Genomic DNA, 27,275 nt, shown 5'->3' with positions numbered 1-27,275 from the left:
GTCACCCTTTGGTATTTCCCCTGCATTCCCTAGCCTTAGGAAAGTAGCCATCACTTTTCGACTGTAAAGATACCTAATGGAGACATTTCATGTAGATGAAGTTAACCAGTGTGTGGTTTGCTGTGACGAGCCTCTTTCACTTGCTTAATGTTTTCAAGGCTTCTCTATATTGTGGAACACTCCAGTATGTCATTTCCTTTCATTGCTGAGTAGCGTTCCATTGAATGGTTATGCCGCCTGTGGATATACCTATCCATTCATTACATGTTGAATATTTGAATTGCCCCCTTTGCTGTTATAAATAATATCACTATCAACATTCATGTACAAGTTTATTTGTAGACAGTCCTCTTGGATCTGTACCTGATAGTAGAATTTTTGGATCATACAGTAACTCTAAGTTTTGGGAGAACTGCTGGACTGTTTTCCATAGCAGTGTATAAAGGCTTTATTTTTGCATATCCCTGCCAACAAATATTACCTTTTTGATGATAGCTCCTTAATATTTGTTCAGCCAGTCCCCCTAGATTGGTCTCACCTTTATTCCTAGAGTTAGATGTGTCCCAAATTCTCAGTTCCTAGGATTCAGTGTAAACCATTGCATCTCAAACTTTCCTGCTGCAGGCACAGGGTTCAGTTCCTTGGATCAGGTACCATTTCCTTTGGTCAAATGAAGGTGGCTTTGCTGATTCTTGGTGTTTCCTTTGTCTAATAGATAAACACAACAGAATGTTAAGTACCTGGCATTCAGCTGGCATTGACTACAATGTATATATAGTTGAAGATGTATTTGAAGGAGAGAGGTATGAGCAGGGGGAGACCTTTCATTTGCTGGTTTACCCTCCAGATGGTCACAATGGCTAGAGTTGGGCCAGGCTGAAACCAGGATCCCAGAGCATCATCTAGGTCTCCCACGTAGGTAGCAGGGGTCCAAGCCCTGCTTTCCCAGTACATTAGCAGGGAGCTTGATTGGAGGTAGAGCAGTCAGGACTTGAACCAGCATTTCAATAGGGTATGCTGTGTTTTAGCAGGCAGCAGCTTAGGCTCCTGCACCACAACACCCCAATACTGAGTAATATTAATTCTTTTATTCCCCAAACCCAAAAGAAAGATTTAATCTCTTTCTTTAAGGAATTCATGAGCTTGAGGGAGAAGCAGGCATTCATGTAATTCTAGTTTGCTTCATTTTCTGAAACAGTTGAGTGCCTGTCACATGTCCTGAATGTCTAGCTGCAAAGGGTACAGTGTGACAAGTCTCAGGTTCCAAAGGGCTCTTCTTCTGGTGGAGTAGAAATTGAACTGAGGTTTCAGGCAGAGGGAGGTGAGTGCTGTCACACTGCTCCCAGGGGCTAGAGGGGAAAGAGAGGTAAATTCTAACTACAGTGCTGTTCCAAAAACTTGGCCCACAGATCGGCTGGAACATTTTAATGTGTATGACTTTCGACTCTCCAATCCAACTCTACTAAACTCAGCTTGAACTCACGGAGCTCTGAAATAGCCAGACTCAAAGAATAAATCAGCAACAGAATTCTGTTTTGCATTCTCAGTTGTGAAATCTCGGGCCCGTATGGCTCTGTGCCAGTTACCAAGGAAGGTTTTTTATTATTTTTTTTTAAATCACATTTCAAAATAGGCAGGCAAGCTCCAGTGTAGCCCATAGGTATTAAAATAAAAATGTTCAAGGATAGCTGTGGGAGCCAAGAAAATCTGTGCTCGCAGATGTAACTCTGGAGCATGTTTTGTTACTTGGTAGGCTAAGGTTGCTGTTAGAAACAGGGACGGAGGCCGGAGCAGAGTTTATATGGCTTCAGTCTTACCTAACTCCCTGCCTGGGGAGGAGTGTAGCAGTTCTGTGGCTTTGTCTGTCAAAGTCAGATTCTGTAAAGTGGCAAGTTGCTAAGCCAGATGGGTCTCAGAAGGGTATTTTTGAGGCCCTGATGTTGGAAGAGAACCTGAACACATTTAACTTGCCTCTACATAGTACGAGGAAAAGATTTGGTAACTGCGTCTAGTGTTGCCCGTAAGATGGGCAATTTGTCTTTTCCAAAGCTTGTTTGACGGCCATTGTGGGTCCTGTCGTGTCACCTGATGCTGTTTGGAATGTGCAGTCATTAGGAATACTGATTACCTATTCTCTCTGCTGCGCTGTGGCAGTTGATTTTAAGTTCTCTCCACAGTCATAAGCCCTGTCAGTTTTTTTCCTGTTCTTCACATTCCTCCACACCCAACCCTACCAGCCTACAGGGGAGGTTTTTCACCCAAGGAGCTGGGACGTTAGTGGGTTTTGGGGGACACCCACTCAAAGGCATTCCAAAGTTCATGAAAAATTGAGTTTAAAAATAACTATTTTGGTGCAGAATAATTTTTGAAATGCATTCATATCAGGATCTTCAAAAGGGTCATTAATATGCTTTTATGCAAAAACTATGCAGGAATTTAAAAACTGCAACAGAATCTTTTATTATTATTTTTTAATCTATTGATTTGAAAAGTACAGTACCAGAGAGGAAGAGACAGAGACCGAGACAGCGATCTTAGATGTGCTTGTTCACTCTGCAGTTGCCTGCGGCAGCCAGTGCCGAGCTGTGTAGGCAGGGCCCCGGACACCATCCATTTGCCCACATGGTGGCAGGGCCACTTAGTCCTTGGGCCCTCATTTGCTGCCTTCTGAGGTGCATGGGCTGGCAGCTGGATTGGAAATGGAGTAGCTAGGGCTTGAAGCAATGCTTCAGTATGAGATACACACATCCAAAGAAGTAACTTCACCAGCTTGGACACAAAACTTGGCCCAAAGTTACTTTTTGAAATTCCATTTTCCACAATCTTTTTGTGAATACCCTTGTTTACTAAGCTATATCTTCCCTCTACCCAACTTTGAAGAATTAAAAAAGGGAACTTAAGACTTAACTTTTGAAAAAAATCAAAACTAAAAAAAATTAAAAAAAATTTTATCTCCCTGAGTGCTTCCTGGAGTCTCTGATAGTTAAAACCATCATGAGAGACTAGCATTGTGGCATAGCAGGTGAAGTCGCTGCCTGTAAGGCCAGCAGCCTATGTGAATGTTTGTTTCTATCCTAGATGTTCCATGTCCTATCCAGCTTTCAGCTAATGGCCTGGGAAAGCGGTAGAGATGGCCCAAGTGCTTGGGCTCCTGTCACCCACATGGGAGGCCCAGATAAAGCTCCTAGCTCCTGGTATCAGCCTGGCCTAGCATGGCCACATGGCCATTCTGGGAGTGAACCAGGAATGGAAGCTCTGTCCATCAAATAAATATATTTTTAAACAAAAGCCCATTATGAATTTCCAAGCAAGGGATATAGGATGTGTTATTTCCTGATTGATCTTTTCCCTGATTTAAGATTCTTTTCTATGAGGACTTTCCTGGCCATCTCAATAGGAATTATTCTAGTGCTTTATTCCCTTCACATCTAATAAGAGTTTTTGTCCAGTTTTGAAGTTTGGTGAGATAGAAATCTTTTCATTTTTTCATAGTTTCATAAGCATTACTAAGCCTTTGGGATAAAGATTAAGATGAGGGCACACGTCCATCCCAGAGCCTCATTAGGAAGGTCAACTGGTAGGCCTTTGTTGTCTTGAACCCTTAATGAGTATGTTAATTTGGAGGTAGAAGCAGGGCCAGAATAGAATTGCTTTAGTAACAAAAATACAAGAAATTTAGAGTTCCCAGGAAATTTCAGGAAGGAAAGAGGAGTCAGTCAGACTAAATGGTGCATGGGAAAAAAGATCAGAGAGGAAAAAGAAAGCAAACAAACAAATGACTGCTGGCTTGCTGCAAAGAAGCTGTGCAGGAAAGCAGAGAGGTCCAATGGGGACTTTCACGCTGTTCCAGGCACATCATTCACACAGGCACACAGCAAGACCACGTGTGCAATGCCTGCAACAGAGTTGGCAGATGAGGCTGACATCTGGGTGGCACTGTGACTTATACTCATGTCTTGTCAGCTTTGTTAGGCTGTCCTCGCTATATGTATATGGATTCCACATGCTCAGATTCAGCCAAACTCAGATAAAAAATATTTGGGGGAAAAATTGCATCTGTACTAAACATGTAAAACTACTTTTTTTTTTCTTTTGCCCCAAACAATATGGTCTGTGTATGTAGCCTTTACTTCATATTAGATAAAGCATCTGCAAAGAAAGTCTACAGGAGAATGTACTATGTGCAAGTCCTGCACCATTTTACAGAAGGGGCTAGAGCATCCCAGCTGACTACATAGATACTGAGGGATAACTCTTCCCTGAGTAAGTGAATAAATACATCCATAAAGACACAAATGAATTTCTAAGCAGAAGCAGATTAGGGCAGCTAGTTACTGATGGATTACTAGGTGAAGTAGGCACAGGAGTTTGGTTTGTGTGTTTATCTGTCATGAGTCGACACCGAGAAATGTTCTGTCCTCGGTTCTAAGTGTGTTCTTCACACAGAAAGAACCTGAGCTTGAATCTCTGACCTATGTAGAAAGCCTGCATGGATTATAAATACCTTGACTTCTAAATTTCAAACCACTGTCCTTTCCCTGTTTGCAGAATTAGGAGACAATGACCAAATAAACAGTCTGAGCTCCCTGTGCCTCATGCATCCCTGGAGCCGTTGGCCCTGCACTCTGGCCCATCCTGAGTGCTCAGCACTTGCCTTTGAGAGGAACTGCACCACAAAAGAGAAAGCTGAGGGCTGGGGAAGCGACGCTCCCCAACTCTTAACTCCAGAATAACTTACAATGATTTGACTTAAGACTTGCCGACTTTGTGGTGATGCAAAACCAGTGTGTGTTCAGCGGATCTCAGACTTCTGGGGTGCAGTGTGATCGTCTCTTGGGGTGTTGGGGAGCGGCAGCCATAGCTGCCAGTCGGCCTTGACTGTGTAAGCTATGATGTGGCTGTGCTGAGACATTTGCAGGTAGGTATATTCGATGCCTTTTCAACCTGTCATCTTTAGAGATCATGATGGTTTTGTCAGGACGTAACTCCATCAGAACTCAGGAAGCATCCAAGGGACCCTTGGAAAGGGCTGGCCTTGCCATCTCTGTCTTCAAAGGTATCCTTGAACTGTATCATTAGTATGAAATTGCTTCTTCACCACGCTTGCACAAGTCATTTGTCAATGTGAGAAAGAATCATGTGACGTCTCTGTTAGGATGTTGCGTGTGCCCTGTGTGGCAGTGGGAGGTGGTGAGCCTCTTGTGTGGTCCTTAGGTGGTTGGGACACTTTGGAGAGCCTTATGCGGTTCTGATCTGCTGTCTGGCACCCTGCTTGGGGCATGTGGTCTCTCCCAGCCGCGTGTGCTCCAGTCTTTAAGCCCTCGCCAGAGTCCATGCCAGTGGTTCTGCCTCAGGTTGGGCTTTCAGCTTCCAAAGCTGTGAGCCCACCAGACCCTTTCTCTTTATAAAGTTAGCCTTCCTCAGGTATTTTGCTGCAGTTCGTTCTGAAGAATGAACTGATAGGCCTGGTGTCATTCAGGAACCGAAGACGAGCCTCCGGCGCAGGCTGGAGACCAGGGCCTGGTGGAGCAGCCTGCAGCTGGAACAGCTGCGTCCTGCAGCATCCCTGCACTGCTCTGTGCTTGCCGGGGTTAACCCTGTCTCTTTTCTTCTCCTGCAGACGACTTTGCAGAGGAGGAGGAGGTGCAGTCCTTCGGTTACAAGAGGTTTGGTAAGTCCCAGCAAAGCTCTGCCTTTTCTCCACCCTCATTCCGGCTCCACTCCCAGTCCTCAGAGGCTGTGATGACACTGTTGCCGCAGCCCTGACACACATGGATGTGGCTGGTGCCGGGTCTCGGTCTGGTTGGAAATTGAGTTTCTCTGTCTTGGGCCATGGATGGTGATTGCTAGTAATCCGAGAAGCCGTGGGCAGGAGCTGTGCTTACATGGAGGGGACGCGATGGGATGTTTCTGTGCCTGTTGTGTATGAAAGAGCTCCCTCACTAGGGAGCAAAATATGGCCAAAAAAGTAAATCTGAGATGAGACAAGATCAAAATTGGCACGATTTCTCTATTTTGGTATTTAGAGATCATCTTTCCCCCAGTGTTTCCTATAGCCTTTGGCTCATAACTTAGTCAACGAGAGGAAGCTGTTGTCGAGGGATCCAGCTAGCTACAACTTCTCTGTGGCAGGGTGGAGAGCAGCCCCAAAATATCAACATCTTGAGTCCCAGGATGTGAATGTCAAATCAAATGACAATAAATAAATAAATAAATAAATCAAGACTTGATAGTCATGATGAAGCTGAATCATTTGGGATGCAGAGAGCATTCTGGGTAACTCAGGTGTGGTTTGTGACAGAGCTGTGGCCACTGTCGTAGTAAGAGAGAAGCAAAGAGAAAGGAGACTTTAGGGATCTCAGGACCGATGGTGCCATGATGGAAGAATCTGACGTGGGACAGATGTGTTCTGAAGTAGAGGAAGGGCCCCAGGTTGAGAAAACAGATGGCCCTGAGAATAGAAAAGACAAGAAATCATATTCTTCCTCTGCAGCTTTCAGAGGAGAGCCCCTTTCAGTATCATTATTTCAGCCACCGGAAGCTGATATGGAGCCATCAGAACTGTAAAGGAAATCTGTGTGCTTTAAGCCACCCCATTGGGTGGAGCTTTGTTAGAGCAGCCACGGGGAGCGACCCTGAGCTCTCCGCTTCCTGGGCTGCTCACACGTGCCTGCTGTTGCCTTCACCGTGCCTCTCTCACTGTCTAATGTGGCTTTGAAACACTGGTGAGCCTTGTGGAGTTTCAGAGACAGTTCAAGGGAACTGAAAATTTTCCAACCGGCTTGTTTCCATGAGTCAGCCAGAAGAAGTGGGTAAGGAGGGAGAAGAAGCCTGTGCCTGCATGTATGCAAGGTGCAATGGGGTTGGGTGCAGGCGTAGAGTGGGTAAAAAAGAGAAAGAATATGAAAAAGAATTAATCTATTTCCTGTAGCTTAAAAAAAAAATCCTGGCTGGACTTTGATTAAAGTTAACAGCCCCCAGCTGGTCTGGCTCTTGTGTTGCTTTAGCATTTTTCCTTCTGGACATGCACTTCTGCATTTCTTGGAAAAACTAGAGCTTTAAATTGGGAATGCAGTGGCACCAGGCCCCTGGCTGCTGCTTCATGCCCTGGCAGAGAGGTCTGGTCCCAGGCATTTCTCTCGTGGTGTTCTCTGTCTGCATGGCTCCGTGGTTTGGATTCATATGCTCTGATTCCTCTGGGAATTCACTGCCAGTGGAAATGAAACTGGTTACAGAAGAATACAAACACACACACACACACACACACACATATGGAAAGGCAAGAACAAGGAGAAAAATCCATCAAAACAAGCAAAAGGGGGCCCCGGCGCGGTGGCGCAAGTGGTTAAGGTCCTTGCCTTGCACGCCCGGGATCCCATATGGGCGCCGGTTCTAATCCTGGCAGCCCCGCTTCCCTTCCAGCTCCCTGCCTGTGGCCTGGGAAAGCAGTCGAGGACGGCCCAAGTCTTTGGGACCCTGCTCCTGGCTTTGGATTGGCCATTGCGCTCACTTGGGGAGTGAATCATTGGACAGAAGATCTTCCTCTCTGTCTCTCCTCTCTGTATATCCGCCTTTCCAATAAAAATTAAAAAATCTTAAAAAACAAGCAAAAGAAATGTTCAATTTTTTTTTTAATTTATAAATCAGAGTTACAGAAGGAGAGAGTTTCTCATCCATTGGTGCACTTTCCAACTGCTCACAGCAGCTAGGGTTGGAACAGACCTAAGTCAGGGGTCTGGAACTCCATCTGGGTCTCCCACATGGGTGCTAGGGACCCAAGTACTTGTGCCATCTTTTGCTGCTTTTGCAGGTACATTTGAGAAGAGCTGGACTGGAAGCTGATCATCTGGGACTTGAATCAGTGCTCATATGGAATGCCAGTGATGCGGACAGCATCTTAATGTACTATACCACACCATCAGCTCCTAGAAGTGTGTGTATTTTGGAAATCAGTGCTCATATGACTAGCCAGGAGAAAAAGTCTCTATAAAAAGAGTGACCTTGGAGAATTAAAAAAATAATAATAAACTCCCCAGTCATTTAGCTGGCTAGATGGAAAGGGATTTGGTGAAGTCATGAAAAAGTTGTTTTGCTGCAGGGTTTGAGGTGAGCTCAACTTCCGAGTTCTGGAGGGTGACTCTGTGGTTCTAGAATGCTGAAGGGAGCTTAATGCCTGGTCCAGCTCCACAGGGAAGGCGTCACCCCCTTCCCAGGACCTAGGACTCTAGGCCTGGTTCTTTATAGAGTAAGGGGGGTTTTGCAAGGGCTGTTTGTAATCATTGAATCCAGCAAAACCTGAAAACCCTTTCCTGCAGGCATAGTTAAACTTTATCATTTAAGGAAAGCCAAATTCTCTCCCCGTGGCAGGTTGGTTAGTCAAGTAGTGGGTGGCAGGCATCCAGAGATGATGCAGCCTCTCCCAGGGGTGGGGAAACTTTTCACTGCCAAGGGACATTTGGATATTTATAACATCATTCGTGGGCCATACCAAATTATCAACATAAACATTAGCCTGCTGTAGATTTATTGAATGTTGAGCCCTGCCTGCAGTTGCCTTGGCAAGGTCAAACCAGATGATTTCACAGACTTTCTGCAGCCCTGCTCCCCACCCCGTGACCCTGCCCCTTGTTCTCCTTGCGACTTGAAACCAGTTACTTTAACTTGGAGACTGCAGAGGCTGTACCTGCGCAGCTAGCCGAATGACACCTGCTCCCACAGATGAGGCAACTCCATGGGGTTGTGGAGAGGGTAGGAGAGATACCAATGGACAGGTCCTTTGAGGGTATGCCCCTGTAGAAACCCAAGGCTGTATTGTCACTCTCTGGAGACTTGGTGCTGGACATTCTGGAACAGCTGCTGTAGCTGTAGGCTTTTAATTTTGCAAACACAGCCTGGATACCTTAGCTGTTGTCTAACTTTAAATGTGTCTTGTGTGTACAGATACCACAAACACAACCTGAATGTAGCCTCTAGCTGAACCAAGGAGTTGCTGTTTGCAGGACCAAGGAACTGTTTGATTTCACTAGACCACTACTGGGTGGGCTCGTTTCTGAAGTTACTCACATATTGTTACTAAACACACTTGCTACCTCCCAAGAATAAAGTTGTGTGTATAACACTGTAGTGTGCATTTTCAAATCAGCCGGGTATCATCTCCTGCAGCCATCCAGCATGGTTTTGTGTTCTTTTTAGCAGAGTTGTACTGTGATTATTCAAGGATTCATTCTTGAATCTTAGTCTCAACTAGGTCGTCTGTTTTCTTTCATCTTAAGTCAAACTTGTTAGCCCAGTCCCCAAGATTTTGGACCATTGTCTCAAGATGAGGTGAAGTTAAGTTTGATTTTTTTTTTTATTTGCTTCTCTGACAAAAGCATCAATGAGGACAAAGTTTGAAGGGTTAATTAAGTGAGCGTTTTCAAGCTTAATGGGGCTTTGCAGGTCAGCGTTTCTTGGCCTCAGTATGCAGAGCTAATTGGGACGTAACTATAGTTACAGTTTGGCAAAATTCTTTGCTGGGACAAGAGGTAATGATATGTTACAGGTTGAGTCTCCCCTGCCTGAAATGATTGGGATCAACAGTGTTTTGGATTTCAGATTTTTTTAATTTTTGGAATATTTGCCTATCTAGAGTGAGAGGTCTTGAGGTTGAGATCAAAGTCTAAATACAGAATTCTTTTGTGTATGTTTTATATATCTTGTGTTTGTAGCCTGCAGGTAAGTTTAAACAAAATTTTAACCTCCATGTGGGCTTAACCTGTCAAATGAAGTCAGGTGTGGAGTTTTCCACTCGTGGAGTCTGGCACTCAAAAGTTTCAGGTTTTGGAATGTTTCAGATTTAAATAAAAATAAAACAAGTTTTTTTTTTCTTCTAATTTAAAAGGTAAAGAGACAGAGTTCTTTTCAATGAGTACAATAGCTGGCACTGGGCTGGGCCAAAGCTAGGAACCCAGAGCTCAGTTGGAGTCTCGCACATGGATTGAGTCATCACCTCCTGCCACACTGGGTGCACAGCAGCAGAACCAGGACTCGAACCCAGCACTCCTGTGTGAGAGTCAAGCATCCCCCGTGATGTCTTTACCGCTTGCTGAATGCTCACCCCAGGTTGCAGGTTATGGATGTTCAACCTATGTTTTTTATTTTCTATTGGTAGAATATTGACATAGTACAGTCATGTCTTCCTACTACTTACTTCCTAATTATTGTTTTCTTCAAACATGCTGCACATGATTTAAGAATGCTTTGTTAGTATACCCAGCAAAAAAGGGGGCAGAAAATGAACACCACCTGCCCGTCCTTGGCTCTCCCTCTGCAGGCTGTGTTGCTCCCCCGTCCTTGCTGGGGCCACCAGACCAGCTTTGTTTCTTGGATTGTTAACAGTGGTTTTTTTTTTTTTTTTTTTGGTGTTATTTTTGGAATGTGATCTGGTAAAATAATAGATACCCAAAGTTGGGATAATGGAGGAGTGAGACAGCCTGGCTGTAAGGGTTACCGGAGCTACTGTGGGTGGTTGTATGTATTTACCAAACAAAACTTAGACAAAATTGCTTCCTGGAGGGTCAGAGATAGGGATCACTAATGGCTATGAGATTAAAAAGAACTACAAAATTGCCAATATGAGATAATAACCAAAAATACTAGGAGATATTCTCCTAGGGCAGGACTCAAATCTTTTGCAAAAATGAAGAGAAATAGTTGTAAAGGAACTACTGACAAATTATTCAGGCATTACAGTCATGGAATATATTCAAAGTGTGCCCTTGAATACCTTTGTTTATCCACAGTGTCACAGGCCAGTCAATAGGATGGTTTCAGACAAGCTGAACATTTTCCTTTCCTTGAAGATAATTCCAGATTGCCATGCATATTTCTAACAATTTAGTTCACACTGGGCTGGGTAGTGACTCCAAATAGCCTGAGGCAAACAAGGATATTTCAGAAGAGCTGTGGAAATGATAAGTTATCAGAGTGCTTGGGTTTGGGTTCTAGTTCTGTTCATTCCAGCTTCCTGGATGCATACTGGGAGGCAGGAAGTGATGGTCTCCCATAGGGGAGACTGAGCCTTTATTCTTTGGCTTCAGCCTGGCCCATTTTTGAAATTCTACTTTTCTAGTAATATACATTTTGCATGAAACCTTATTTTTGCAAATTAGAGCTCAGTTCTGTTCCTGAACGCCGCTACCACATAGCTTGCCTTTACGATCTCCTCAAGTACATGTCTTACAGGCCAGGGGGTGCTGGGGTTCACCCCCACCAGAACCCCTGGTGAGGTTTGGTCCTCACTTGGCAGTGTTAGAAAGTGGAGTCTGGTGGGCGGCATTCAGGTCCTAAGTGAATTCATGCCGTTCCCGTGGGAATGCATTAACCATCCCGGGAATCCTGGCCCCTTTCCTCTCCTCCATATGTGCCTGCTTTGTGCGTCTGCCTTTCAGCCACATGGGAGGCCGCAAGATGTCCTCACCGGATGCCAAGTAGAATCCAGGGCTGTGCCCTCGGGCTTTCCAGTCTCCTGAATTGTGAACCCAAATAAACCTCTTTCTTTTATAAACCACCCAGGCTCAGGTACTGTGTTACAGTCACAGAGGTCGGAGTAAGACATTTGCTCTGGTTAAATCCCTAAGCCATCTCTTGCGAAAGATCTCTTGAAAAGTCTACAGTCAGGGAGATCCTTCAAGTCTCTGAAAAAGCCCAGCTTGTACACTTAACCAGACAGCATATGAAGAGGTGCTTCCCGAGGCCAGTGGTGGTGTCAGCACAAAAGGCATTGGAGGACTTTGCCAGGAGGACACAGAAGTGCTCGAGGTGAACACACGCATACCTCCATTTGGGGTGGGTTGGGCTGCGAGCAGGCCAACTCTGTCTCCTCCTCTCCTGGAAGGTCTGTTTTTGAGAATGAGGGGAGCAGGCATGTTTGCAACCATCTCCCTGCCAACAAGGAGGGTGCAGCATTCCTTTCACCACAGCCTTTGGGAAGACTGACAGCAGCAGTTGCCTAGCCCTTGCAGAGAATGCCGGGAGTCTCCATCATTTCCTGGGAGGAATGTCCAAGGAAGCCTGGCATGGCAAGAGGCTTCTCTTCCAGCAGCACCTTTCCCCCAGGTAGAGGCCTGTGGAAGTGCAAGCGGAAGGGGTGCCACAGGAGGCCAGGAACTGAGTAGGGTGACAGAGCAGAGTGCTACTCGGTGCCCTTTGAGGGGTTCCTCTGAAATGTTCAATCCCATTTACATCATGTCATGGAACCCCTTTATTCGTGGCTTTAGCAAATCCTAACAGGGTTGGTGTTTCTGATGTTGTGAAAATTTGATGTTAAGCAGCAAGTGCAGAGTTCATTGCAAGGGCTTCCCAGGCAGAATGGACTAGAGAGAGGTTCACAGAATAGCCCAGCTGATCTCTGCCCCGTCACTTGAAGCAGGCAGCTGGGTTCCTGAAACTAGAAGAGGGAGTTTGCTCTGTCTCTTTTCAATAACCTGCGGAGACCTCCTCATTAACACTGTTGACCTAATGTTTGCAGCCTCCCTCGCCAGCAGTGAGCATCCAGGATTTCCTTCCTGTCCAGAGCTGTTAGGCCAGAGCTCCCTGTCTGGTTCTTCACACTCATTAATAAACACACACACACACAAACTGACATCATATGTTTTAAAGCTTTTTGTTGTTGTTGTTGTTATTTTCCTGCGAATGGGACCACTAAACATCCTTCCTTGAATACCTCCTGGGCTGTGCAGCTTCTCGCTCATTTGTTCATTTAACTCTCCCAGAAGGCCTTTGAGATGAGACTTGACTATGGTTTTAAATGTGCCATGGCATGGCCAACATTTGAGTTCAGTGGTTTTTTTCCATGCCTGTGTCTGTCCCCTTTGTGTCCAGACCCAAGAAGCACCCAGACATGTTCACCCTGAGAGCACCCTAAGGTTCAGATGAGAAAGTTTTATGCTCAAGGACAGATGGGGATGCAATAAGCACTGGCTCACCCATGCCGTTCTCTTGCACAGTTTCATATTATGCCTATTACTGAATATGTGAGCCCTGAATTTTGCAACTGTGTGAAGTCATGCTGCTAACCCCTTTCCCTGGTTTTCATTCACTCACGGATTGGGGTAAGGCAGCAGTGGGGAATGGAAGGGGGAGGGGCTGGAGAAGGGAGGAGAAGGGGAATAATTTGTTTTTCCAACAATTGGGTTGAAGCTAGATGCGGTTTGTTTTTTATTTTTGGAAAAATTAAAGAAAAAAAAGTCTGAATCATTATCCTGTGAAGAAAGCATGAAGACGTGGGTCTGTTTCCAGCGTTGGGTTGTTGGCGGTTGGGTGGGGGAAGAACTACTCCTTTTGGTAGCAGCTCTGAGCAACTTAAAACAGATGTGCTCTGAAATGTTCTTTAAAAGATCTAAATGGCTCTTTGGAGGCCCCAGGGTTGGGGAGGAAAGCTGCTGTGGGACTGTGCACTTGTGGGGAGACCATGGCCCTCTTTCTTCTGATGCTTGGCAGCCTGTCTGCAGGATGGTTGGTGGTCCTGCTGTCCATGCTGGCTTTGTTCCCTTCCTGGCAAGTCATCAGCTCTTCTTCAGCCTCGCTTTGCTCATCTGTGAAATGGGAATGGCAAGAATTTCTTCTTTTCAGGGTCCGTAGATGATAAAAGCCTGATCTTGGTATACTGGGCTCCAGGTGTTGGTCGGTCTGTGCTGCATTGTAAGCTACAGCTGAGGCGCTGACCACTGCAAACCTGTGGGCTCTTAGGGCCTTCCCTTTGCTTAGGCCCTGTATCCCTGCTTGGCATTGACATTCACCTGGGGAAGCCCGTTGATCTCGATGCAGTCTGGGGCTTCCAGTTTAGTGCCTTCTTCCTTGTATCAGGATTGGGGCTTATCCAGGGATTGTGTTGGACTGATGTGCAGATAGAATTGGGTAGAATGAATAGTGAGTAATTAAGCTGTCTGACCAGTTATTACTTACATTCTAATACTGTAGTACTAGATGCTTAGAGATAAACATTAACTTGTGCCTGGCGTGCTTGTCTAGTGGCTGAATCCTCATCCTGCACATACTGGGATCCAGTATGGGCACCAGTTCATGTCTCAGCTGCTCCACTTCTCATCCAGCTCCCTACTTGTGAAGAAAGCACTAGAGGACAGCCCAAAGCCTTGGGACCCTGCACCTGTGTGGGGGACCTAGAAGAAGCTCCTGGCTCCTGGCTTCAGATCAGCTCAGCTCTGCCATTGCAACCACGTGGGGAGTGGAAGATTTCTCTGTATCTCTCCTTCTCTCTTTAGATCTGCCTTTCCAATAAAAATAATAAATCGTAAAAAATTAAATATTAGCTTAATTATTAGATAACAGTATGTCATCACATTATTATTTATGATTTGTTTCCCTTATAAAAGTATATTTTATGTAACACTAAAAATTTAGTTGATTCATAGAATTTAAAATGTTCTTTAAAATTATTTGTAAATTTATTATAAATGGAATTGCATGATACTGATCATGCAACTTTTAACAGTTTATAAAAAGAGAAAACTTCAAAAGTAAGAGCAGTGAATTAATAAATGAATGGACGAAAATTCTCTAACTTTGCATCTCTGCAGTTTCTTCTGAAGCATTCTTGTTTTCCAAAGAGGAACTGAAAATAAAAAACAATGTCCCTCATTTCAGTGACTGTACCCCTTGCCACATGAAGTGTTGTGAAATTAGTCTCCTATTTTGAGTCAACTTTCTGCTGCTTCTGATATTTCATTTTTGTCCTGATAGTCCCACCCTCCACCCCCCCCCCTGTTTTAAAGCAGTATTTATTTTGTTTAGTTGAAAGGCAGAGTTAGAGAGGGCAGGAGAGAGAACTTCCTACACTGAGAGAACCTCCATCTGTTGGTTCACTCTTCAAAAGGACAAGGACAAAGGCAGGAGCCAGGAGGTTATTCTCAATCTCCCACGTGGGTGCAGCAGCCTAAGGACTTAGTCCATCCTCCACTGCTTTCCCAGGAGCATGAGCAGGGAGCTGGGTGGGAAGTGGAACAACCAGGGCTCAAACTGACCTCCGGATGGTGGCTTAACCCACATGCCACAATATTGATCCCCTTCCCCCATAGGTTTTTGAATACTGATATTTTGTCCTTAATTGACATCACTTCTCTTTTTCTACAGTCAGATAGCCTTGGTTTTGTTTTTTTCCTTGAGTGTGAATATTTCTATGCATGGATGAATTTCTCTCATGCTGCAGTAGATGAAGAAGTTCAGACCCACTAGGAAAGCAGAATTGAGCTCAGTCTACCGAGGGCCTGGCACACACCCAAGTTGTCTTCTTTGCTGTGCCTGAAGAGACTCTGCAGTCTGTAATATTTGAAGCAACCTTTCTAATCAGCTCTGCAAATTCGAATATTTGCAATAACCTCTTGTAATTCTTGACCAGTGTAACAGGGAAGTGTCTGAGTGATCCACTGCTGGTATTTCAGGGCATGGATCTTCCATGGAGGCTTACGAAGTCAGCAGTCATACACGAGAGAGAGATTCCTGTTCTTCCCCTCGTGCTTTACTTTACCCCGTGCCTGTAAGAGGAAGTCCTGGTAACATTTCTTATTTTGAACTTTGCTTGGGTCATCAGCTAAGAAGTATCAAGATGTAATTGTCTCCTATGCCACAAAGACATCTTCTTGTTAAGCTTGCCCTGACGGCCTTCCATGTGCTATGAATCAAGATGAAAAGATGAGAAAAGCAAAGTTCCCCCATCATTGACAGGTTTATTCACTGCCGCTACCATTAAGAATTCTTTCATTAGAGCCTTCCCTTTCTGAGGGACCCTCTGAAAGTTCATGGGAAATGCTTCTTATGAAGAAGCTATATGGGCCTGGTGCAGTGGCCTTGTGGCTAAAGTCCTCGCCGTGCACTTGCCAGGGTCCCATCTGGGTGCTGGTCCTAAGACCGGCAAACCTGGGTTTGGGTAAAAGCAAAATGCCAGCCAACCCTACACGTGGTTTTTTCTTCCCATCGAAATTCTAAAGGTGCAATAAGGACACCACGTGGCGGATGGAATGTGACTTTACCTCTGCAGTTGAGTTTTGACATTGACAAAGCCTTGATGGTTTCCTAAGAAGGTTGCAGTACTTCCTCGTTCCTGCCTTTCCCTGCGTTGCATGGGAAGTCCGTAGATAGGAGAACCTGTTGGAGGGAAAGCCATGAGGGAGTATTGAGCTGTATTTTCGGTCTTCCTGTGCTGTACATGCCAGCAGCAGCAGCAGCTGCTCACTTGCTGCCGTGGAAGCCTGCTGTGTGATTGGCAGCAGCTGTGTTCCTTGATGACACTGTTCACAAAGCAAGTGATGCACTCACTGGATTCTGTAGCCTTCCATATTGGGTTCGCATCTCATGGACCAAAATGTACCACCTATGAAAAGTGAAATGTGTGAACAAGGATCTCAGAGGGCCTGTATGACCTTAAACAAACAAACTTACACTGTTCAGGCTTAATTTTCTTATTATGGAATGAAGGGTAAGAGAACTACCTATGGCATAGGGGAGTTAAGAGGATTAATTAATGTCAACTAAAAAGGCATTCCAAAAATACTCACTACTAATCCCAAGAAAAAGGAGAAGGTAGCTTGATTAAAAAAAAAAAGTAGGGCTTCACTGCTATGTCTTTTCTCTGTCATATGTGATTCTGTGTATGCAGATGATATAGCACTGGATTTTTGAAAACTTGGGAATTAGAGGCATAGAGATCCTATTAATTCATGCTTATTTAAAAAAAATGATTATTTATTGGGTCCAGAGGGATGGTCCAGTGGTGAAATCCTCATTTTGCACATCCTGCATGTGCCAGGATCCCATGTGGGCGCTGGTTTGTGTCCTTGCTGCCCCACTTCCCATCCAGCTCCCTGCTTGTGGTCTGGGAAAGCAGTTGAGGATGGGCTAAAGCTTTGGGACACTGCATCTGCCTTGGACACCCTGAAAAAATTCCTGGCTTTGGATTGGCTCAGCTCTGGCTGCTGTGGTCACTTGGGGAGTGAACCAGCGGATGGAAGATCTTTCTATATCACATTCTAGCTCCTTCTCTCTATAAATCTGCCTATCCAATAAAAAATAAATCTTTAAAAAATGATACAAAGTTTATTTATTTATTTGAAAAGAGTTACAGAAAGGGAGAAAGATTGAGATGCTTTCCTTTGGCTGGTTCACTCCCCAGATGGCAACACAGCTAGGACTGGGCCAGGCTGAAGTCAGGGGCCTAGGATTCCAACTGGGGCCCAAGTACTTGGGCCAACTTCTGTTGTCTTCCCACGCCCACAGCTGAAGTAGAGCAACCAGGACGTGAAGCAATGTTCATATGCAATGCAGGCATTTACAGGGGCAGCTTTACACGATCTGCCACAATACTGATCCCCATTTTGTATGTATCTCCATTTGTATATAGCCCCAATTATGCATTTTACGCATTTTTATTTTTATGGATTTCACATTTTTTGTACCAAAATAGACTTATTTGTTAGACTTATCTGTTAATTCGATTTTGAGGGACTTAAGTTTTTTAAAATGTATTTCCATTTTATTTGTAAGGCAGAGAGAGAGAGGTATAGTTAGATCTTCCATCCACTGATTCACTCTCCAGTGCTCATGACTTCAAGCTGAGCCAAGCCAAAGTTGGGAGCACAGAGTCTGAGTCTCCTGGGCAGGTGTCAAGGACCCGAGTGCTTGAGCCATTGCTTATGCTGTCCCGGGAGGCGCATTAGCAGGAAACTGGGTCCAAAGCACAATATCCTGGCTCATCAAGCACTCGCAATGGAATGTAGGTATCACTGATGTACAATGCCTGCCCCTTTCACGAAGGCCTTTTAAAGTCTCCCTATCGTCTGTCTTTCCCGTTCCAGATTCATGTCAGTTAAATTGTACAAAATAAGGGTGCTGGGTATGATTTCAAAGGCTTCATTCGCTCACGCACATCTGGATTGTGATGCTAGGCTCAGTACTATTCCAACACTGCATTTGATTTTTAAAACATGAGTATTACTTTTTACCCTTGCATTTTCTTACTGTAGACTTCTAAATAATTATTTTGTACTCATATCTGACACATTCTCAGTTGTCTGATGTTAATTTGGCTGATAAAAATTTACAGTTAGGAAACTCCTGTTAGTAGTTTGGCTCAAAATCTTGGCGATCTCAATATTATTGGTTTCTCCATTTGTTTGTGTGGGCCTGCTTCAAAAAGTTTATGGAAAATTGAATTAGAGGACAAGTTTATTTTGGTGCAAAAAATGTATGCGCTTTTTCCCTAATCTATATTTTCCATGAACTACTTCAGAACCCCTCATCTATTCCTTTCATGTAACTTTAAGTGTTGAAGTGATTTCTAACCTTGAGTGTTCACACCAACTTTATTCTAGATTTCTGGACTCAAACTTGGCAGACTCTGTTCTCACCAAGCTGCATAAAATTGATAATTATTCAAACACAGGTGTCTGTAAATTTAATAGAAAGCACAACGTTTCCATTAGTACTCTCCAGAAACTTTGGCAACTTTCTCAATTCAGTAATTTGTTTATATTTATCATATTATGAAATGTTCTTTGTGTCCGTCATGTTAATATAAGACACATTGAATGTGTGTCTAGTACTTAGCAACAAAGGAGTGTCGCTCTGGGCATGCCCCAGCTTCCTGTCTCCCCTAAAAGTACAGAGTGCCAGGTGGTCCTCTGCTTTTGTATTATTTCCTTTCCTCTAAGATTGTAGTTCTGGAAAGTGGGAACACACATATTTGAAAAGCTTGTGAGCTAATGCTTTTCCCAGCTGTGTAATTATTAAGCCAGTTCTCTCCTCCTCTGCGTTTTTGTAAACAGTGAACCTCACTTTGAAAATTGAGTCAGCATTAGAGTGAAGGAAAGAAAATAGCAGGGAGAGAAGGAGGAAGGAAAGAAGGACAAGAATGAGGTTTTTCTTCTATCTGTCGCTGCCAACACCTACAAAGGGTGGATTCTGATACAGTTGTTCCCTGTATCTGCAGGGGATTTGACCCTGAACCCCTGCTGAATGTTTGAAACCACACACAGCACTGAACCATAATACAAGTTTTCTTCCATATATGTAGGCTTGTGATAAAATTTACTTCAAAAATTAGATGCCATCAGAGATTAATAACAATAACAAACAGCTCTGCAAATAATTTATATATTTTTTAGTCCAAACCTATTCCTGAGTCCGTAACCACTCTATTTGAAATAAATGGCTTGCAATTCTCGTTCCCAGGGAACTCTTGTTGCAGTCATCTTCTTGGACTCCCACAAGATAAGAGGGAGCCACTGTAGGTTGCAACTTTTTCTCCTCCCGTGCACCATCTTGGTGGGGACTTGGGCAGGTTTAGGAACACTCACGGTTGGGGAGAGGTGAAGGATTTGGAGTTCCTGAGGAACTAAAGGAGGGAAGGGGAAAGGAGAAAAGATAGGAAAGAGAAAGAAAAAGAGGAGCATGGCACCAGTTCCTGCCAGCTCCTTAGGGGTTGTGAGGCAATCTGGTGGAGTTGGACAGCACCAGCAAGCACCCTGGCATGCTTCCTGTAGCTTGCTTTCTGGAGTAGTGTGTTCTTCCTGCCAGCTCTTTGTTTCTCGCTGTACCTGGGACAGTTCCTCAGCGAGACATGTTGGTGAGGGGAAGTGTGTCTACAGCCTTGCACCAAACATCGTCCATCCTGTCGGCCTTCTCCTGCAAGGACCTGTCTCTGGGACAAGAATGTTTTCTGCAGATGAAGTCTGAGAACGAGGCAGCCTAGACTCAAAATGGAAGCCTGCTGCGGGGTAGAAGTCAGGAAGAAGAGTGTGAAATAAACATGTGGTCAGGTCTGATCCCGTCTCTTGTGGCTTCCCAGAACCAGGTGAAGACTGGGTCGTCGGGCCCGGCGCCATGGCCTAGCAGCTAAAGTCCTCTCCTTGAATGCACAGGGATTTCATATGGGCGCCAATTCTAATCCCGGCAGCTCCACTTCCCATCCAGCTCCCTGCTTGTGGCCTGGGAAAGCAGTCAAGGACGGCCCAAAGCCTTGGGACCCTGCGCCCCCGTTAGAGACTTAGAGGAAGTTCCTGGCTCCTGGTTTCGGATCGGCACAGCACCAGCTGTTGCGGCCACTTGGGAAGTGAATCATTTGATGGAGGATCTTCCTCTCTGTCTCTCCTCCTCTCTGTATATCTGACTTTACAATAGAAATAAATAAATCTTTTTAAAAAATTGGATCATCTTCAAAGAGTTGCAGAGAGAATATGAGCTTTGGAGATGCTCATATGAAACATTTTTGCACAAAAAAAGCTTAAGGGAAAACACCAAATCGTCAAATATTTGTATGCTTATTAGAGATTTAGTTAAAAATGATCCAGTTTTTTTAATGTACACAGAAAATTTTGTAAAATGTGCTCTCTGTTGTAACTTTTATCAGTAAAACTTTTTTTTTTTTTAATTTATTTTTAACTTAGTGGTTACATTGTATTATGGGATACAGTTCCATAGGTACTGGGATTCCCTCCCAATCCTCCCCCCATGGTGGAATCCTCCACCTTGTTGTGAGAGCTCAGTTCAAGATCAGTTGAGATACCTTTACCGCAAGCATATACCAAGCTTAGAGTCCAGCATCTTATTACCCAGATAAGTTCATCCACTTCTTGGGGAGACCTTCTCTGGTCGGGTTAGAAGCGGCCGGTCCCAGGGACCCCGGCCGCCACATGGCAGCCGTGGGACAAAGCCCCTGGTTATCAGTAAAACTTGATAATAGTTACTGTCAAAAAAATAAAGGAAGCAAAGGAGGGGCATGGCCAGTTCAGGGCGGGCCACTCAGGTCTCCAGGTTGTTGAGTGGGAGAAAGAGCCTCAGCAGAATAAAAATCAGACACTCCCTGATTTAGTGTGGATTGCATTGCAGTAAACTCACTGGCAACTGAAAACAGAGCAAGTGGCAAATGTTTTGAATGACCCCAACCTACCAAACATCCCAGCTGTGCAGTGCAGAATGTCTGGCATTTCCTCTGATGATGTTGTGGTGGCTGGGAGCCATGCTTACTGCCGCCGTACCACCACTGTCACACATCACTAGAATCCTATTGCACGAAGCCAGCTTGGAAAGACCCAGTTTTTGGATTGAAAACCCAGTTTCAAACATTGCCCTACAGTTTCTACTGATTGCATATGGCTTCCACCCCAGAAAAGCTTCAGTGAGACGGTTGTGATTTGGAGACTGTCTGTCCACAGCATCATGGCAAACCACCTGTCTTCAAGGGGGAAAATGGACTGGTGACTGAGGACAGCAAATGGATATCAGTCTGGGATTCCACATTAGATGCTGCATTTAGTAGGCACCCAATGTATGCTGACCGTGTGAAGAATTCAGACTAGTGAGTCATGATCCCTGTTCTCAATGGTGGTACAGCCAAGAGGATTAAAGTTGCTTACATGAAACAATAGCAAATCTCCCAAGTCAGTTTATCAGTGGAGATGTGTGGGTGTCGACAAGAATAAATAAGGAAAGGGAAGGAAGAGAATCATGGTAGCAGCCCTGGCTCTGGTTAAGTGCAGGTGGAGCGGCAGGATTGGCTTGGCTGCATGGGGTTGGGGAGAAGAGGCCTTAGATAGGCACCCTGGCCCGGCAGGGCTTGTGTAAGGCATTGGGCTGAGTCACGGAGTGGAACACAAAAGCAAATGACTGATCTGTGAAAGTGTCTGAAAGCGGCAGCCCGTCAGCAGCAGGCGTGTGCAGAGCTGCTGACGGGATGCTAACTCCACAGTGTGGTGCAGAATGAAGAGGAAGTGGGAGCTGGGGGTAGCAGAAGGGAGCTGAAGGCTGGCACTGGTGACTGGGCAGCGGGGATGAAGTGGGAGAGCAGAAAGCTGCAGAAGGCAGGCCAGTTTAAGCTGTGACTCCGAGGTGTGTGCCGACTCTCACTGTGTGACTGATAACCTCTGCCCTCGGAGGTCCTGAGGTCAGCCAGGGAGAGGGCAGTGCCTGAGCCCCTCCTTGGGGGACCCTGGAGCCCGCCGACTGTACATGTCACATACCACTGGCTTTCATGGCACTGAGCCAGTCGGGCAGCTCGTTATTTGAGCGCAAGTGGTTTTTTTCTTGATTTTACTAGATCTAGATCTTTTGACTTTATTTAGTATTGCCAAATGTCTTAAGGACAAACCCTTCTAAAGACTTCATTTATTGCAACATCAGAGACAAAGATACGCAGGAAGAGGTCTCCCAGAAGCCTTGGTATATGACACAGATGCCTGCCACAGCTAGAGCTGGGCCAGGCTGAAGCCATGGTTCTGAAGTCATGGTCTGCCACATGCATGGTAGGAACCCAGCTCTGTGTGCTGTCAGGGCTGCCCTTCGCATGAGACTGGAATTGGGAACAGCATTGGGACTCAAAACCAGGCACCCCATGTGTTATGGGATGTGGATGCCCCAATTGACAACTGCTTCACCAAACACCCAACCCCAAAGCAAAAGCCTATAGTCCAGGATGGATTAGAAATCATTTTTACTTAGCAGCTTCATTTATGATGTGCTGATGTAGTGTTAAAGATGTTTGTGATTGGAGGGTGCAGAGGCAAAATAACCACTACAAAGCAAGCCTAAAACAAAGCTTGACCAAAAACAAACAAACAAACAAAAGAAATGAAAAATTAGCAAGTTTGGTACTCTACCAAGGACAAGGAAATTGCTTTCTGGAAGCTAAAAGCCAGCTTTGAAGCTCGTTTTGGGGAGCAAGGAGGTGGGCGGTGGAAGCCAAGCTGACTGAGGCCAGAGGGCAGTGGAAACCACAGGGGTAAGTGGATCTTCTCAGTTGAGCCATGCTTGCTGTAGAATTTGTAGAACTTGCTTCTTCCCCTCCCCCACGGCACCCTGTCCCTCCAGGAGAACAGATATAAATCCTCCATTGTCATCGGAGAGCACATTAGATCTAAGACATTGCACTTTGCTTCTCCTCATCAACTCTGACCGGGGAGAAAGTAAACTGGGTGGCTCCACTTTATCTTTTTTCAAATAAAAGAATTGTATAAGCTTCCAAATTTCCACCATTGTTTGCTTTTGTTGGTAGAATGTTTATATAGCTGTATTCATGTGGTCCCGTGTTCAGCCTCCTGATAAAATGATGGAGCGGTTGAAATGCATGCAGTGTGGCGAGGCCTCAGATGTCAGGCAGCCGTCTTCCTCCACTATTTTTTTTTTTTTAGGGAAAGCTTGTTTATTTTGAGAGGTGGAGTGCTGAGGGGGAGAGGGAGAGAGAGAGGAAGGTGCGATAGTGTGCATAAGAGGGAGCATGCGCTTCCATTCACAGGCCCACTCTGCGAATGCTCACAGTGGATGGGATGGGGCTGAGCCAAAGCTAGGAACCAAAAACCCCCTCTGGATCTCCCACATGGATGACCGGGACCTGAGCCATCACCTGCGGTCTGCAGAGCGTTTAAGCAGGGACTGGATCCGAAGCAGGAGCAGTATTGGATCCCAGGCACTCTGATGGCGGATGGGCTTAATGTGCCTCAGCATTCACTTTCCCCACTGTAATGGTTTTCAAATAATAGCTGTATAGAGATGCAGTTTATCTACCCTATGACTCACTCCTAGAGAGTATCAATGGTTTTTAGTATATCCAAAGTTGTATAGTCACTACAGAAATTAATTTAGAATATTTTCATCACCCCGAGCAGGAAATTTGTACCCATTAGCAGTCATTCCCATTTCTTTTTAACTCTGTCTCACTTCTCAGACCTCTGCAACCACTAATCACTTTCTGATTCTATTTATTTGCCTGTTCTGGGCATTTCACATCATGGGGTCAAGCAATATTGTCTTTTGGGTCTGGTTTGTTTCACTTAATATCATCAACGTTTATCTGTGTTGTGGCATGTGTTGGCACTTCATTCCTTTAAAAAATTCATTGCATTTATTTGAAAAGCAGAGACAGGCAGATCTGCTGGTTTACTCCCCAAATACCTACAACATCCAGGGCTAGGCCAGGCCTAAACCAGGAGCCAGGAACTCGATTCCTGTTTGCCAAGTGGGTGGCAAGGACCCAAGTTTCTGAGCTATCACCTACTCCCTTCCAAGATACACAGTAATAGGAGGAAGAGAAAAAAGTATTTGAAATGTTCTTGAGGGTAAATTCAGATGCTTCTTGGTAAGTTTTTTTAATCACCAAAGAAAGATGAGGAATCCATTTGCTCTGTAAGTGGGAATGTGAGTCAGCTTTCAACAGGAAGGCCTTGAGTGACGCATCAACCAACCTTTGTTCAGAGCTAATTCACCTAGGACAGAGTTAACTAATACAAACGTGGCTACGAAGACAGTTAAGGAATATCCCATGATAACTGGTTCTACATATCATCTAACTATGGCTTTTGTGTAACCCAGGAGAGGAAGGCACATATGCTTGGATTTCATAGGCTCTGTGGCAAAAGGAGATTCATGTGACAAACTTGGGTAGAGCTGTGGAGGGCTAGTCACTGCAACATCTTTCAGTTAATGACTGAATGTCATTTAATCATAAATAGAGTTGGCTCTGGGCTTCTCACCTGCCTTTTGTTGTGAATCTAAACTCCAATTATCAGAAAAACTATGTGAAGGCTTAACATTGGCAACCATTGTTTATAAAAATGCACGTCATGAGCCAGTGTTTTTAATCTAAAATATCTGGACATGAGGTTACCACTAGAGGTTTCATGATTTGAAATAGAGAACAGACCTGGATCTTGGCAACATCCCCAGGTAACATAATTTAGCTTGACTCAAGTCCTTAAGACAGATACATTCCTGAATTCCACTCCTTTGGGAAGAAAACTTCTTCCCCTTGGCTGAGTTCTCACTGATGTGTAAATTGAAACTTGGGGTTGGGATGGAGGATTCAAAAGGTGAAGCAAACCTATAAAACCTTTGGCATTGGTAAATGAAGAATGCTGGCCTCTCTTGCGGCCCGTCCCAGGTGTCCATGTAGGAAAAAAGATTTTACTCCAGAGTTTACTCCTGGATGACAGCAGAGGCCTTATGTGTGTTTAAGTGACATCGCTTGTCAAAACCATCCTTCACTGTTTTACTGATGCTGTATACTTGACCTCTCACCTCAACCAAAATAGCCAAGTGTGTTTTCCTCTCCTTTCTCTTGATGAGTTCTTAAGTGAAGAATTTGGCAGCCTAATCAATCACCACTCATCACTTGCCCATCTTAAACGAAGAACCTCAGGGCAGTATACCCTTGGGAAGTCCTGAGAGGTCATTATAGTTTACTGAAAAACAGGATCATTAACACTGATAACCATCTTGATGAACTAGAAGGTGTTTTGAATGCCTGTGTTCTATTAGATTTCCAGATTGATTTCAGGGCCAAGCTGACATGCTCCTTTGTGAATCTCTTCTGCTTCCTTTCTCCCTACTCTGCTCCCTTACCTCATAGCTGAGAGGCATGGCGGAAGTCAGGATACCCTAAAGTGGCTCTGCCTGCATGGTGGAAGCTTCTGAAAGTGGAGAAGGGCCAGACAGGCATTCCAGCATAGAGAGGATACTTGATTCCCAGTGTGTGCAAAGGAACATGCTTGGGGTCTGCTAATGTGGACATGGACTTAGCCAAATTTTAAGGGAGAGAAAAATGGTCTGCAAGTCTCCAGGGTATCTCAACTTGAGGCACTTCACCCTTTGTGCCTCCCCCAGCATGTAGCCCTTTCACTCCTTTGGCTGATTAAGGATTTTATTTAGAAGTTCATTCCACACACATGTGTTAGCCACTGGTGTATGCCGGGCTTTCGTAGGCTTTGTGGTAGGCACTGCTGAACTCCAATGTATACACAACATGGGACTTTTCATTGACATTCTTCAAATGTGCAGAAGGGTGTTTCTCTGCCGATTCCTAGGAGCCATCCTGTTTCACATTGAGTCAAGCGTCTCGGTAGACACAGAGAGAGCAGGTAAAAATCACTGAGTGCTCACCGTGCAGGGTAAGCCCTCCAGCACCAGATGTGACGCTGAACTGCAGAGGAAGTGGAGACAAACCTCTTCACCTGGGAGAGGAACTCTGTGATCATAAATTCTTCAGGAATTTAGAGGGAAGAGGACCTTAAGTGGTCAGACAAGTTGTGCTGCACTGGAGGGTGTCAGGCTCCGGGGGGGGGGGGGCGGCAGGGGGGGAAGGGTCCTGAGCACTCATGGAAGTGGAGGCACACTCTAAAAAGACACTTCTGGCAGATGGAGAGGCCTGGGGTCAGAAATGAGGGCCAGCCTGGGTCCCCAGGGCATCTCTGGCTCCTCAGGCTATCCTCCTGTCCTCTTGTTGGTCGGAAAACTCAGCAGGCTCAGGTGGGGAAGAGAGAATGGCTCCATCATGACAGAAATCTGCGCCTTTATTCCATTGCAGGGACAATGAGCATTATTGCTTTAACACTGAAGCAGGAGACAGAAGCAGGTCTTCTATGAGATGGTGCAAGGGTAAGTTAAGAGAGGAGTGACCGAGCTTTTGGTCTGGTAAAGGTCTCTATGAGCATCCTCAAAAAGTATTCATGTTGCAGATAAAAACATAGGAGAGGGGAAAGAATGGTACAGGCGCAGGTCACAAGTGAGCTGAGTGTTTTTGTCTCTAGCTTCTGAGTCTGAGGATCATCTAAGGCTCCCGTTCCCCGCCCCCCCCTTCCTGAGCTCCTCTCTGGCAGGGTGCGGTGAGTTTCAGCGCCACAAAGCAAATGCGACGCCTCTGGCAAGCCACATCTTGACGCACTTCTAGACATGTTTATGTAATTCTGTCAGAAGAATTTAATATATAAATTTCTAGTTCTGCAAACTTACTGTAACTTTGGAAAAACTACCTCTATGCTGCCAGTAAGATATGCCATCCCCTTAATCCCAGACTGAACCTTCAACGATCCAGTTTGTGTTGGCAGTGGTACTTTAAAAAGACTGAATGAAGAAGGCTTACTCTCATCCACTCCACTTGGAAGTCAGGGCAGAAAGTGTCCAAAAGAAGGAAGCTGCCTCCCCCGCCTCCCGCCCCATGGAGCCCATAACGATGTCCAAGGGAGTGCCTAGTTAGCCTCATGACACCTTGTTATAAGTAAACAACTACCCGGTTTTCTGCACTGTGTGTGTTTCCCAACTGGTCAGCCAGCCCTAGCAGCATATTTTGTAGATTCTGAGCTTCCCCGAGTCCCTTGGTTTCGGAGATGGGGGAAGGCTCCCCCATGTGCTGACTGTGCGCCCTTGGCTGCACTGCCGTACTCGCCTCCACCAGCTCCAGCACGTGACTCAGCCGTTCTTCCAGGCAGGGTGAGCAGCAACTGCAGCCTGGAGATCGGCAG

At 45.2% G+C, this 27,275-nt stretch overlaps 1 protein-coding gene across 1 annotated transcript in view; it reads left to right on the top strand.

Moving 5' to 3' along the window:
* The window catches only part of COLEC12 (collectin subfamily member 12), a 177,857-nt gene that overhangs the window by 14,857 nt on the left and 135,725 nt on the right, over positions 1-27,275 (top strand). The window contains exon 2 of the mRNA XM_040974023.1: positions 5,621-5,671. Coding sequence (XP_040829957.1) covers positions 5,621-5,671 — 51 coding nt within the window. The remainder of the gene's footprint in view (positions 1-5,620; positions 5,672-27,275) is intronic.

This window comes from Ochotona curzoniae, unplaced genomic scaffold, assembly GCF_017591425.1.
Source record: "Ochotona curzoniae isolate NIBS_2020 unplaced genomic scaffold, NIBS_Ocur_1.0 contig_2364, whole genome shotgun sequence".
Taxonomy (NCBI): domain Eukaryota; kingdom Metazoa; phylum Chordata; class Mammalia; order Lagomorpha; family Ochotonidae; genus Ochotona; species Ochotona curzoniae.
The sequence above is the reverse complement of the archived record's forward strand: the minus strand, read 5'-3'. Positions and strand labels throughout refer to the sequence as shown.